This window comes from Canis lupus, chromosome 6 (genome assembly GCF_011100685.1).
Source record: "Canis lupus familiaris isolate Mischka breed German Shepherd chromosome 6, alternate assembly UU_Cfam_GSD_1.0, whole genome shotgun sequence".
NCBI lineage: Eukaryota > Metazoa > Chordata > Mammalia > Carnivora > Canidae > Canis > Canis lupus.
In genome coordinates, this window is record NC_049227.1 from 9,197,701 (window position 1) to 9,213,068 (window position 15,368).

At 39.7% G+C, this 15,368-nt stretch overlaps 1 protein-coding gene across 15 annotated transcripts in view; it reads left to right on the forward strand.

The window, feature by feature from the left end:
* The window catches only part of ZCWPW1 (zinc finger CW-type and PWWP domain containing 1), a 32,029-nt gene that overhangs the window by 12,213 nt on the left and 4,448 nt on the right, over nt 1–15,368 (forward strand). For 11 of the 15 annotated variants that reach the window (XM_038539282.1, XM_038539281.1, XM_038539280.1 and 8 more), the window contains 7 exons: nt 4,673–4,789; nt 5,505–5,625; nt 6,220–6,295; nt 6,656–6,805; nt 7,751–7,834; nt 8,462–8,528; nt 8,963–9,069. In XM_038539282.1, the coding sequence (XP_038395210.1) occupies nt 4,673–4,789; nt 5,505–5,625; nt 6,220–6,295; nt 6,656–6,805; nt 7,751–7,834; nt 8,462–8,528; nt 8,963–9,069 (722 nt within the window). The remainder of the gene's footprint in view (nt 1–4,672; nt 4,790–5,504; nt 5,626–6,219; nt 6,296–6,655; nt 6,806–7,750; nt 7,835–8,461; nt 8,529–8,962; nt 9,070–15,368) is intronic. The other 4 variants (XM_038539289.1, XM_038539290.1, XM_038539291.1 and 1 more) reach the window with 2 other exon arrangements.

The window sequence follows — 15,368 nt, forward strand, 5'->3', positions numbered from 1 at the left end:
ATAATGTTTAGGAGGAACCTAATGTTTAGGGTTGAGCAGAGGAAGAGCTTCACAGGGAGAAAATGAAGAGCTAAGAGAAAAATTATAGAGATAGAAAGAGATTTAGGAGAGTATGACATCACAGATGCCAGGGGAGGAGAGAATTTCAAGAGAGATTTAGCTTGTCCAGTGCTGCTAGAGAGACATCAAAGAGGATAAAGGTTTGAAAATGTTCAATGATATTACAGTTAGAAGGTTACCAGGGGTTTTGATTAGACCACCCATATGAGCTGGTAAGGGTGAATGGCCAGTTTAGTTGGTTGAAGAATAAGTACTTTTTCAATTAGTTTAGATGTGAGAACCAGGATGGAGAAAGTGATGAATAGAGGGGAGTGGGTGTAGAGTTGAGGGAAGGTTTTTATTTTTTTTAACTTTCTTTTAAAAGAAAAAGACTTGGCTTGTGTGTCGTCAGCATATGTATATGCTGAGGGAAAATTGTTTATAAAGAAGGAAAGATTGGGGTGCCTGGGTGGCTCAGTCAATTAAATGTCTGACTCTTGACCTCAGTTCAGATCTTGATCTCAGGGTTGTCATTTCAAGCCTCATGTTGGGCTCTACTCTGGGCATGGAGCCTACTTAAAAAGAAAAAAAGGAGGGATTGAAGGGAATGAGAAGAGAGCTGGAGGGCTTATTCTTAGGAAGGACACTTCAGCATTTGAGATTGGATGGAGGGAAGATAAGCAGGGGTATAGATTTATTTATTCTTTTAACAATAGATATTAATGCCTTATAGTCTATTCTAGGCATCACACTAGGTACTGGAAATAGAGTGGTCGCCAAAATAGATAATCCATCCTTTCGTAGAAGTTACGGTTTTAGTGTATTAGGTAATAAACAAATATAGGCAATAACCATGATAATTGTGGGAAATTTTATTTTATTTTATTTTTAAAGATTTATTTATTTATTCATTCAGAGAGAGCGAGAGAGAGGCAGAGACACAGGCAGAGGGAGAAGCAGGCTCCATGCAGGAAGCCCACTGTGGGACTCGATCCTGGGTCTCCAGGATCACACCCCGGGCTGCAGGAGGCGCTAAACCGCTGCGCCACTGGGGCTGCCCTGTGGGAAATTTTAGAATGAGAAATAAAAGAGATCAGACCATATATTAATATGTTTAAAATTCTGAAAATAAGTACACTTAACAGTCTAGAGGGAAAACAGGTTTACACCAAAAACAGGCTTGTACATACTTGAAAGAAAACTCTAGATATCACACAAGATAGTCTAAGACAATAAACCGCTTCGCATGTTTAATGACATGATAACGTAAGGAGCCAGAGATGTAAGTTTTATTTGGGCAGTTGGGTGGTCTGGGAGGTGGTGTTCCATCTCCCACACCTCTTGGTATTAGGGCAAGGATTGTATTTTCACTGGGAGATAGAAAGTCCACTTCTTAGGCAGTGCTCATTGAGTGGAGTTGTGATTGTGAGGAATGTGTAAGCCTTTGGCTATAAATGAACTGCTCTTCCTGTTTCTTCCAGTTGCCAGGGACAGGAGAGTCCTCCTGGAGTAAGAAGAAGAAATGACAGTATCTGATAAATACAATCAATTTTTGTGAAGTGAGGGAAAAGAATGGAGTGTCATCACAGGAAATAAGGGAGACCTAATCAAGATTGGGCCAGTCAGAGAATGCACCTGTGAGGAGATGGCCTTTAAGCAGAAATCTGAAGGAAGAGCAGAAGTAGGAGAAAGAGTTTAGGGAGAGTGCAGTTTGGCATATTGCAGATATTAGAAGGAAGTCATTGTGATTGGAGTTCAGAGAGCAAGGCGAAGTGAGGCAGAGAAGTGGTTCTGGATGAATGTACAAAGTGAGGGTTTTATCCTGAGCACAGTGGGAAGCCACCGATGAGTCTTAACCAGGGGAGCAATGTCATCAAATTAATGTTTTAAAAGACTCCCTTTGGTGATTAATTGGAGAATGAAGTATGTAGGGACAAGAGTAGACGAGTGAGTCCTAGGATTAGGCACTCTGGTGGCTTAGATGAGGATGATGAAAGTGGAGACAGAAGTGGATGGTTTTAAGATATGTTTTAGCGGTAACTTGTCAGAACTTGGTAATGAATTGGATATTGGGTGAGAGAGAGGTGAGAGTATGTTAAAGATCATTTGTTTCTGGCTTAAGCAGTTGCTTGGGAGAAGATGGGGAAAAGTGGAGGAAGAACAGATTTGTGGGATAAGATCAAGCATTTATTTGGGTTTGGGCCTGTTAGGTTTAAGATCTTTGTGAGACATCCAAATGATAATGTCAAAGAGTGAGGTGGCCGTAGGGAATCTGGAGCTTAGAACAAAAGCTAGAAGTATTTATTCATCTGTAGATGGTCAGGTGTAGATAGGTTTCAAACCTCTAGCAATGGGTGAGCTCACCTCAGGAGAAAGTATAGCATGGGAGCAAAGGCCTGTGACTGGGCTTTGGCACCCCAACATTTGGAGACTGAGTGGAGAATGAGGAGGGAGCTGCCAGAAAGATAAGGAGAAGGAGAAGGGATCACAGAACCCAAGGAAATGGGTGTCCACTGAGATGTTCTTTGTGTGTATGTGATGTCAGTCTTTATTATCATAGCGCTGTGTTGTGAGCCTCGGTTTTCTGGAGCACATCTTCCTTTCTTCTAAGTTATTTGAAACTTTAAAGAACTCTGTTGCTGTCATTGGAAATTTTATCCCAAGCCATGAATACCTAGTTTTACATCATTAGGATAACTTTTACCCATTCATTTGCTCATGAATATTTATTACTTTCACAATCATTTATTTTATTGATCTGTGTTTACTTGTATGATCCCTGACCCCTTCTCCCACTCTTTTTCCTAGTCTTGCTAGGTTCCCTCTACATCAAAAACTGTTATTGGCAGCTGTCTTCTTGGTTTGGTTTGGCTTTTTTAGATGGTATTGTTTTGTTTTTAATTATACAAAGTTTCCAGATTTTATTATCATATCAAAGACATAAGATGCCAGCACATAGTAACCAAAAGAAAACCCAGGTAGGAAGCCAGCACATCTGGTTCCAGCAGACCTGGGCCAGATGGGCCAGTGCCGAGTCCTGCCACCACTGTTCATGTCCATTGGCCTAGAGGCAGGGCTGGCTTGGTGGACACCCTCACAGGAGGTCAGTGCCTGAGTCAGGTCCACAGGAGCTCTCTGTTGATAGCCTAGTTGCCCCTGCTTCTAACTCTGAATCTTAGTCTTTCTGTTTGGTCCTTGCTCAACTTTCTCTGGCTGCTGAAGCAGAAGATATAGATCTGTTTGGGCTGGACTTCCTTGCTGTTGTAGGATGAGGGTGGTGACCCCTGGTGGGGGCGTGGGTACTGCCTGAGCACGCAGTTTAGAAGAAGCCAGGCCCCAGGTGGCATGGCTGCCCATCACTGCATGCCTCACCTACTAGCAGCACTGGAGACACAGGTTTCAGTGGCGCACAGTGACTGCTGTGGTACCACACGCACCTGTGCTTCCCAGGCTCTGCAGCTGTCTTTTCAGACTAATATATCATTCCCAACCAGTACTTTTTTCTTCAAAATAGGAAAATTCTGAACATGATACCATAGTATGAGCTACTTTGAAAGGACCCAAGTATAAGTCAACTGCTTCTCTGAGGGCTGATTTCAGGGGGATGGAGGGCATCCCTTATATTCATGCCTGAAAGGTAAAATTGACAGTGGGCAAGTGAACTTACTGAACCTCAAGGGAAGAAGGGTTTTTACAGAAAGGAAGAGCGTAGTGGTCTGGAAGTGGTGATGAGTAAGGATGATGCTGACCCCAGTCTCTGGCCTGGGGTATGAGAGAGGGAACAGAGTCCACTTAGAGGGCTGTGGGTGGGGCGGGGTAAGATCAGTTTGGGGCAGTGTCATTAGTGCATCACCAGGTTTCAAAAAGGAGATGGATGTTTTAGACAAGAAATTGAAGGTATGTGGACTTTTTGTTGTTCTTGTCTAGAATTCCAAAGAACATAGTGGAAGGATTTAGGACGGAGAGAGGAGAGCCTGTGAGAGGCATTGGGTCAACTTAACAGATGTTGGGATAAAGAAAGGTGGGGATAAGGGTTTGGAAGGTAATGGATAAATGAATGCTTAGCCTTTGAGCAAGGCCTGAAGTAAATAGTTGGTTAAGTTGATAGACATCTGTGTTTTTTTGGAAAGGGGTAAACTTAGGGCTGTTGGTCCCAAAGACTGCAACTTAGCAATTTGGTGACAGGTAAATCAGCTGGTATTCAGATAGGAACTCTGGATGTTGTACACAAAAGAGATACTGGTTAGCCCTTCAGAAGAACTTTCCAGTAGTAACAGGCCAGCAGAGAACGAGGCACTTGCCAGAAAGATGGTGGCCAAACTTTTCGAGAACTATCAATACAGGAAATACTCTCCCCCTCCCCCCCTCTGGGGGAAGGAGAGATGATAGTATGGCATAGGAGAAAGATTGAGATGTGAGACCTGGGGTCCAAGTTCAGCTCTGCCACCAATTTATACTGATATTCAGCAAGCCAGTTATCTTCTCTGACCTTAGCTTTCCCATTTATAAATCTAGGATTAGACTAGTTGGTCCTTAAGGCTATGTGATTTTGGAGGGTATACACTGATTTTATTTGGACTGAAGAAGGAAGGGCATATTTTTGTTTCATTGCAGTTTTTTTTTCTTCTCATAGGCCAATGTCTTGTTTGGGTCCAGTGCTCCTCTCCAAACTGTGAGAAGTGGAGGCGGCTTTGTGGAAACATTGACCCTTCAGTGCTTCCAGATGATTGGTCCTGTGATCAGAATACAGGTAGAAAGGACTGGAGATTTTTTTTTCTTTTTATTCTATAATGGTTCTTCTTTTCTTTTTCTGTATGTATCCCTTAGATTAAATATGTCATAAATGTAGTTATAACTCCAGGGGTCCTTGTAGTGTTTGGGAGAGGGAAAGGGACCATCATATCACATCAAGGTAAATCTGTCATAATGGGCTAGAAGAAGACACCCTGAAGAGTTATGTTGTGTGAAGGCCCTGGGATCTAAACATAGATTCTGAGTGAAGTCTACATTCTTCAGCATTAGTCTGATCCAGTTAGTCCTGATTAGATTGTTGGATAAGAAGGGATATAGGATATATGAAGAGAAAACAGGTGAGAGAGAGCCTAGAGAATGTTTGAAACCGTTTGGAAGAGATTATGATGGTATAGCCCAACCCAATTATTTTTACAGATAATAGAGTCTCAGAGGAATTGCTGTCCTGGTGTTATGAAGATGAAAGAAGGGTCAGATAATGTGGGATATAGGCAGAAGTTTGGAATCTCTTTCTGTAAAGTACGAGGAGGCAGCACTCCTGCTCTTGCTGTAGCTGTGCTTCCTCCATGGGTCTTTGTTCTTCCTCTATGACTGTCTCCCAGGTGCCCTTTTGGTCCTACCTCTTGCATATTCTTGTCCTCTCTTCTGCCCTCATCCAGATGTTTACCTAGTGAGGTTCTTTTCTTCCCTTCATTCCTTCTCTCTTTTGCCAGACTTGAAGTATAATCACTGTGACATCCCAGAGGAGTCCTGGACAGGGCGTGAGAGTGATGTGGCCTATGCTTCCTACATTCCAGGATCCATCATCTGGGCCAAGCAATATGGTTACCCCTGGTAGGGCACCATGGTATAGTCAAAGCATCCTTCATGAACTTGGAAGTGGTAGATTAAAGCAGAGAGGGAAGGAAATAGAAAGCATTTATAATGGAAATAGTACCTGCTTTAGAAAGAACATGGGGTGAAGGAAAAGATAAAGTACTGAGCTTGGAGGCTTTGAAAGAACACATTTTCTAGAGGTTTCACAGTAGAGGTGGTATCTCCCTGGGAAAAAAGTTCTGACAATTCTACCCTCTGTGAGTAGAAAAAGGAAGGTGGCTTTTAAGGCATTTTTAAAATATTGAGATATGAGAGATATATGAAGTAGAACGAAGAAGGGTAGGATAGTTTTTTCTTTGGAGATGTCCCTAGTCAGAAGATTTTTTCTCAGGGTTGATGGAAGGCCTACCAGGGGTAAAATATTCTTACTAGGAAGATTTTGAGTTTCTTTGTACACTGATAGAAGTCATTTTAGTCATTTGGTAGGACTACTGGGGCGACAGCAGGGGGACACATCTATCTTTGAGATCCTTTGTTTGCAAAACATATTGCCCCTTTCTGTACATGTGTATTGATGAGTTTGTGTTATGTTCATATAACTGTTTTCCCCAGGTGGCCAGGCATGGTAGAATCTGATCCTGACCTGGGGGAATATTTTCTTTTTGCTTCTCATCTTGATTCCCTGCCGGTAAGTTTTCTTACATCAGGGTAGGAAGGTATTCAGGCCAAAGTGGATGAACAAATCCATCCTAACAGGTGTGCAGGGTTAGAAACAGATATAGCCAGCAGGTATGAGCAGAAACACACTTTTAGCTAGAGTGACAAACACAGAAATAAATACCCACATATAGAAACAAACTTGTATCTAATTAAATATTTAATCATCACTAGGACATTTATAGTTCTGATAAATATGCTTTGGTTAGGATTCCTGAGATCAGGATGGAAGAATAGTGGGCTGAGATGGGGTAAGGTTTATGACATCACATGAGGCCCAACACCTCCTTCCCTGTAAATCCTCAGTTCTTTCCCCATCTTTTCTGGCTAGAGGGTCAAAGCAAGGAGAAGGACAAGAGGCCATTTTTTATTTCAGTCTAAATACCATGTGACATTTTTTGGAGAAACAGTCTCTCGTGCTTGGATCCCAGTCAACATGCTAAAGAACTTCCAGGAACTGTCCCTGGAGCTAGCTGGAGTGGTAAGCAATCCTTGGGGGTCAGTTGTAATACAGGGAACCTGAAAACTAAATCTGCCCTTTATCAAACCTGATTTTCTCCCAGGGGAAGCTGTGATGAGAGAAAGTCCCATATCGGACCAAGTGACCAAGGGTGAGGTTATTCATGAGGGAGTCTTCTTTCTACCAGGATTGCAGCAGGATAATGATTTTTCTTAATCTCTTTCCTTGCTTGCAGGTAGAGAGTCTTCCTAAAGACTACTGTTTTCTAAAGTTTAGCAAAGGCAGGTGTGGCAGAAATGAGGGCACATATTAATCAGGTTTTCTCAGTCTTGGTACCATTGACATTCTTTGTTGTGGAAGGCTGTCCTGTGTATTTTAGCATGTTAAGCACAGCATACCTGGGCTCACCTGACATCTGGCCAGGCCAGGGGGTGCTATTGTCCTTGGTTTCAGTTGTGACAACCAAAAAAATTATCTCTGGATATTGCCAAGTACCTTCTGGGAGGCAAAACCTCCCCTGGTTGAGAACCACTGAATGAACTAATAATCACTGCCTATAATCACTTTGGGTTCAACCAGCCTTAGAAATGAGCAGAGACCCAGCAGCTCTGAGACCTTCAAAAATCAGGCTGTATAAAATCAAGCCCTGTATCTGAAGAAACTTGTGAGAAGCTTAAAAGTGGAATCATCTGACTCCTAAAATCTTGCCTCTCCATATTTCCATGGGATTCACTTTGGTGAGGACATCAAAATGTTGGTTGACAGTATTGCTAGGGGTTGGTAACAGGTTTGTCATGGGGGATAAGAGAGATTATGTCTCTAAACTCAAAAGATTAAGAATGGGAGTATCATATTAATATCAGGAACCAGAAATAAACGTAGTTAAAGATCATGTCTGGTGAGTAACTCTATGTTGGAGTCACTTCTTTAATATTTATCATTGATTCTAATCTTCCTCTATTTCAGAAAAAGTGCAGGAACAAGGACTGCAACCAGAAACTGGGGGCAGCCCTGATGATGGCTCAAGAGGCAGAACAGATCAGTATTCAGGTAGGAGAGTGTTCAGGCCACACACCTGCTCCTCTTTGGGACTTTGGACACAAAGAAAAGCATATAGTCTCTACTACAGAAAAGTGGCTTGTCCTTCCCCATCACCCATTCTTTAGTCTTAGAATTAGTCTTTTCTTCCCAGGCCAGATTCCCTTGACTCCTTAAATCATTTATTCTTTTCCCTACCCTTGGACAAATGGGATCTTCTCTCATCCTACATAGAAACAGTTTGTAGCAGGTGGCATCCTACCTCCCAATTTAACTTTAGATGTCAGATGTATGTGGCTTAACCTCTATTTTATGCAGGGTCAGTGTTTACTCTCAAATTCTGCCTTAGGGGATATGGTAGAGAATGACAAACTGAATTATAAGTAAACTGGAAAAAGACATTATAATCTATGGCATCTAATTATAAAACATAAATATATAATATATATAATATAAAGATAATATTATGTATTATAATAGTTAATCTTTACACAGATTGTGATAAACAGAACATGAAATTTCAAGTAAAAATGACATGGAATATGAATATAAAGTCCATAACTAAAGTCTTGAAGACAGAAGGCAAAAGTCATCCCTTGGACAGTAGTGGATGATGCTTTTGTTTTTTGGTTCCCTCAGGAACGGGTTAACTTGTTTGGTTTCCGGAGCCGATACAATGGATCTGACAGTAGTGAGGAAGGAAAAGGTAGGATCTAGGAAGATGAGGACTAGAGAGGGTGGTAAAACGACATAGAGAGGGAGGTCCTTCCTGATGGCAGCAACTGAACCTTTATTTTATATTCATTGTTATCTGCATAATTCTGGATTTTCTAATAGGAGGACCTTCATGAATGCCATTGACCAAGTGTCCAGGGTGGATGGATGGATAGATGGATAGATGGATGGGGGAAGAAAGGAATGGAGAGAAAAGGAGGATGGGGAGGGAGTGTGCATGTTGACAAGTGGTGAGACTTTGGAAAAACTGAAGCCATGTTAATCTAGGGCCACATTTTATGGAGAAAATGCCACTGGGACATGAAAGGCAGAGTTAGAAGACTGCTTCTCTGGGATCAGTGCCATTAACTCATCATCTAATTTATTGGGTAAATTCTTTAACGTTTCCTTCCAATTCCTTTCTAGACTTAATGCTTTCTAGGGCTAACAGCCCAGACTCCTGCTTAGAGAAAGAAGAGGAAGAGTCAGAGTTGGAGGAGGAGGGGTTGGAGGAGGAAGAAGAAGAGAAAAAAGTAAGATTGATCTTGGGGATTGCTTTTAGGAGATTCCTGTAGGATGTCTGGTTGGCATGGATTTATAACTAGGGAAGCATCCAGGCCTGCCTCAGGGTGGGTCTTATGTCTTAGGGGTCTCCAGGGAAGGAGACTCTCCTCTTTCCTCAGTTATTTTCTCTAGTATCTCACATTTCTAGGAACTTATTTCTTATTATCATCTCAGTTCCTAATGTAGTCTTTGATTCTTACTGTAGTAATTTCAGAGAATAGCAGGTTGCCTCTCTTCACTCTCAGTCCTCCCCTGTGTGGACACTTAACCTTACATGTCTTAATATTCATTCACATGTCTCCTTAGGCTCTTTTCAAGCATATGAAATATAGATTTAAAAACATTTTTTAGAGATTTATGTATTTGAGAGAAAGAGTGTGTGGGAGGGAAGGGAGAGGGAGAGAGAATCCTAAGCTGACTCCACTCTGAGTGTGGAGCCTGATGTAGGGTTTGATCTCATGACCCTGAGATCATGACCTGAGCTGAAACCAAGAGTTGGATGCTTTAACCAACTGAGCCACTCAGGTGCCCCAGCCTGAAATACAATTTAAAAAAAAACACTTAAAGACTTTTTAAAAGAGTGGTTGTAGGTTCACAGCCAAATGGAGAGAAAAGTAGAGAGTTCCTGTATCCCACCTGTCTCCACACATGCATAACCTTTCGCATTATCAACACCCACACTGGAGTGCTGTATTTGTTTATAGTTGATGAACCTACATTGGCACATTGTAATTATGTAAAGTCCATTGTTTACATTAGGGTTCATTCTTGGAGTTATATTCTGTGGGTTTGGACAAACAGAACAATATGTATACATCATTATAGGATCATACGAAGTATTCTCACTGCACTAAAAATCCTGTGTGCTCTACCTATTCACCCCCTCCTCAAAACCCCTGACCACCCCTGAGCTTTTTTTTTTTTTTTAAGATTTTACTTATTTATTTATTTGAGAGACAGTGAGTCTCATTGTGCACATGCACAGGAGGAGGGGCAGAGGGAGAAGCAGACTCCCCACTGAGCAGGGAGCCAAACATGGGGCTTGATCCCAGGACTCTGGGATCATGGCCTGAGCTGAAGGCAGATCTTTAACTGACTGAGCCACCCAGGTGCCCCAACAACCTCTGATCTTTTTATTGTCTCAATAGTTTTGCCCTCTCCAGAACATCATATAATTGGAATCATGTGGTGTGTACCCTATTCAGATTGGCTTCTAAGAAGTATGCATTTAAGTTTCCTTCATGTCTTTTGTTTGGAATTGTATGGCTTTGTAGCTTGTATCTTTTTTTCCTCTGAATTTTTCCATTTCCTGGATGTACCAAGTTTATTTATCCATTCACTTACTGAGGGATATCTTGGTTGCTTTCAAATTTGGACAATTATGAATAAAGCTGCTATGAACAGCTGCATACAGGTTTTTGTGAGAACATAAGTTTTCAACTCCTTTGGGTAAATACCAAGGAACTTGATTGCTGGATTTTATGGTAAGAGCATGTTTAGTTTTTTAAAAAATATTTTTATTTATTTATTCATCAGAGACACAGAGAGGGAGGCAGAGGGAGAAGCAGGCTGCATGCAGGGCACCTGATGTGGGACTTGATCCCAGGACTTCAGGATCACGACCTGAGCCAAAGGCAAGCGCTCAACTGCTGAGCCACCCAAGCTTCCCGAGCATGTTTAATTTTGTAAGAGAATACCAAACTGTCTTCCACAGTGGATATACCATTTTGCATTCTCATCAGCACTGAATGAGATTTCCTGTCATTCCACATCCTTGCTAGTATTTGGTGTTGTTAATGTTCTAGATTTTAGCCATTCTAATAGGTGTGCAGTGGTATTTTGTTGTTTTAATTTGCATTTCTCTGATAACATATGATCTAGAGCATCTTTTCATATTTCTATTGGCCATCTGTATACTTCTTTGGTGATGTGCCCATTAAAGTGTTTGGTCCATTTATTTAATTGGGTTGTTTATTGTCTTCTTTTTGAGTTTGATGAGTTCTTTGTATTTAGGTAACAGTCCTCTGGCTGATATGTCTTTTACAGGTATTTTCTCCCAGTCTGTGGCTGATTTTCTCATTCTCTTGACATTGTCTTTTGCAGAACGAAGTTTTTAATTTTAATGAAGTCAGCCTATTAATTGTTCTTTCATGGATCATGCCTTTGGTGTTGTATATAAAAAGTCATTGCCATATTCAAGGTTATCTATGTTTTCTCCTATGTTATCTTCTAGGAGTTTTATCATTTTACTTTTGTAAAATTATAATAAGTTCTGAGTTAATTTTTGTGAAGGGTGTAAGGTTTATGTCTAGGTTCATTTTTTGGCATGTGGATGACCAGTTAGTTGTTCCAGCATATTTGTTGAAAAGACTGCTCTTTTTGCTCTTTTGTCAAAGATCAGCTGACTATTTTTATGTGGGTCTGTTTTTGGGCTCTCTATTCTATCCTATTGACCTACTTGTTCTTTTGCCAATTCCACACTGTCTTGATTACCATAGCTTTATAGTAACTTTTAAAGTTGGCTAGGGTCAGTCCTCCAGCTTTGTCCTTCTTCAGTATTGTGTTGGCTATTCTCGATCTTTTGCCTTTCCATGTAACTGTAGAATCAGTTTGTTGATATCTACAAAATAACTTGCTTAGATTTTGTTTGGAATTGCATTGACTCTGTATCAAGTTGGGAAAAACTAACTGTTGACAATATTAAGTCTTTCTATCCACAAACATGGATTATCTATTTAGTTCTTCGATTTTATTCAACAGAGTTTTTGTAGTTTTACTCATATAGATCTTATAGATATTTTGTTATATTTATATGTAAGTATTTAAATGTTATGATGCTGCTCTAAATGATATTGTGCTTTAAATACCAAATTCCACTTGTTCATTGCTGGTGTATAAGAAAGTGATTGGCTTTTACATATGAACCTGTATCCTGCAACTTTGCTATAAATGTTTATTAGTTGTGGACTTTTTGTTGATTCTCTTGGATTTTTTATATAGATGATTATGTTATCTACAAAGACAGTTTTACAGTTGACCCTTGAATGGGTTTGAACTATGTGAGTCCACGTATATGTGGATTTTTCCCCCATAAATTTAGTTCAGTACTGTAAATATATTTTCTCTTTCTTATGATTTTAATATTTTATTTTCTCTACTTTTATTGTAAGAATACAGTATATAATGCATATAATGTATAAAATACATGTGAATCATCTGTGTTATTGGTAAGGTTTCCAGTCAACAGTAGGCTATTAGTAGTTAAATTTTGAGGAAGTCAAAAGTAATACACTCCACTGTGTGAGGGGTCAGCACCCCTAACTCCAGCATTGTTTAAGGGTCTGTATTTATTTCTTCCTCCTATCTATACCTTTATTTTTTTGTCTTACTGCATTAGCTAGAACTTCTAATATGATGTTGAAAAGGAGTGATAAGAGGGGATATCCTTGCCTTGTTCCTGATCTTAGGGGAAAGGCTTCTAGTTTCTCAGCATTAAGTATGATATTAGTATAAGTTGTTTGTAAATATTCTTTGTCAAATTGAGGAGGTTACTTTCTATTCCTACTTTACTTAAACTTTTGACTGTAAACAGGAATTGGATTGTTAGTCAAGTGCTTTTTCTTTTTTTTTAATTTTATTTATTTATGATAGTCACAGAGAGAGAGAGAGAGAGAGAGAGAGAGAGAGAGAGAGAGAGAGGCAGAGACACAGGCAGAGGGAGAAGCAGGCTCCATGCACCGGGAGCCCGACGTGGGACTCGATCCTGGGTCTCCATAATCGCGCCCTGGGCCAAAGGCAGGCGCCAAACCGCTGCGCCACCCAGGGATCCCTCAAGTGCTTTTTCTATATCTATTTTTATGATCATGTGATTTTTCTTTTTTAGGCCATTGATGTGATAGATTATATTATTTTTTTTAAAGATTTTATTTATTTATTCATGATAGTCACAGAGAGAGAGAGAGAGGCAGAGACACAGGCAGAGGGAGAAGCAGGCTCCATGCACCGGGAGCCCGACGTGGGATTCGATCCCGGGTCTCCAGGATCGCGCCCTGGGTCAAGGCAGGCGCCAAACCGCTGCGCCACCCAGGGATCCCCTATATTAGTTATTATTTTCAAATGCCAAACTGGTCTTGTATGCCTTGAATAAATCCCACCTGGTCATGGTGTATAATTCTGTTTATACATTGTTGGATTTAATTTACTAATATTTTGTTGAGGACTTTTGCATCTCTTTTCATAAGAGATATTGATCTGTAGTTTTCTTGTAATATCTTTGTCTGATTTTAGTATTCAGGTAATGATGGTCTCAGAATGAGTTAGAAAGTATTCTCTCTGCTTCTTTTCTCTGAAAGAGATTATAGAGAATAGGTATCACTTCTTCCCTAAATGTTTGGTAGAATTCACCAGTGAACCCATGGGCCTGGTGCTTTCTGTCTCGGAATGTTGGCTGTTACTGATTCAACTTCATTAATAGATATAGATCTATTCAGATTGTGTGAGTTTAGATGGGTTATATCTTTTAAGGAATTGGTCTATTTCCTCTTGGTTAACAAATTTGTTTGCATAGAATTATTCATAATATTCCTTTATTATCCTTTTAATGTTCATGGACTCTGTAGTATATTTTCTGATATTAGTCATTTGTTTCCTCCTTCTGTTTTCTTAGCTTGGCTAAAGGCTTATCAATTTATTGATCTTTTCAAAGAACTAGTTTTTTTGTTCCATCGATTTTTATCTACTAATTACCTGTTCTCATAATCTCATCAATTTCTGTTCCAATTCTTATTATTTCTTTTCTTCAGCTCACTTTGGACTTAACTCGCTCTTCTTTTTCTAGTTTCCCAACGTTGAAACTTAGACTATTGATTTTAGTTCTTTCTTCTTTCCTAATATATGTGCTGATCTTAGGTCTTTCTTCTTCTCAAATATATGTGTTCAGTGCTAAATTTCCCTCTAAATACTTCTTTTCCTGTATCCCACAAATTCTGATAAATTGTGTTTTCCTTTTCATTTAGTTCATATTTTAAATTTCTTTTAGCTAAATATTTAAAAATTTCTCTTGAGATTTCTTCTTTGACCCCTGGGTTATTTAGAAGTGTGTTATTTAATCTCCATGTATTTGGGGACTTTTTTGGTTATCTTTCTGTTACTGATTTCTAGTTTAACTCCATTGTGGTGTGGGAGCAGATGCTGTATGATTTCTATTCTTTTAAATATGTTAAGTTTTGTTTCATGGCTCAGAATGTGATCAGTCTTGGTGAATGCTTGATATGGGCTTGAGACGAATATGTATTCTGCTGTTGTTGAATACAATGAAGTAATTTGTAGATGTCACTTATATCCATTGACTGATGATATTATTGAATTCAACTATGTCCTTCCTGATATTCTACCTGTATCCATGGATCTATCCATTTTTGATAGAATGGTGTTGAAGTCTCCAACTATGATAGTGGATTCAGCTATTTCTTTTTGCAGTTCTTTCATTTTTTTGCCTTATGTAGTTTGGTGCTCTGTTTTTAGGCTCACTTTAAGGATTGTATGTGTTCTTGGATTGATCCCTTTATCATTACATAGTGCTGTTCCTTATCCCTGATAACTTTCCTTGCCTTGAAGTCTGCTCTGTTTGAAATGAACATAGCTACTCCTGTTTTCTTTTGATTGATGTTAGCATGGTGTATTTTTCTATTTACTTTTATAATACATATATATCTTTATGTTTAAAGTAGACTTCTTGTAGGCAACATGTAGTTTGGTCTTGTTTTTTAATCCCACTCTAACAATCTGTGTCTTATAATTGGTGCATTTAGGCCATTATAAATAGTTATAATAACTATAATAACTACTATAAAAAGTAGTTATTAATATAGTTGGGTTAATATCTACAATATTTGTTACTGTTTTCTATGTGTTGCCCTTGTTATTTCTTCCTATTTTTGTTTTCTACTCTTTTTATGCCCTAAGTGTTTAAAATATTTTAAGTAATCTCTACCCAATATGGGGCTCAAACCTACAACCCCGAGATCAAGAGTCTTATGTTCTACCAATGAGCCAGGCAGGCACCCCTCAAGTGGTTTTCTGTTTTGTTTTTAGTGAGAGAGAAAGCATGTGTGTAGGGAGGGGCAGAGGGAGAGGGAGAGAGGATCTTAAGAGGTTGCATATTTGGAGTGGAGCCAGACTTGGGGCTTGGTCTCACAACCTTGAGATCATGACCTGGGCCAAAACCAAGAATTGAATGCTTAACCAACTGAACCACCCAGGTGCCCTC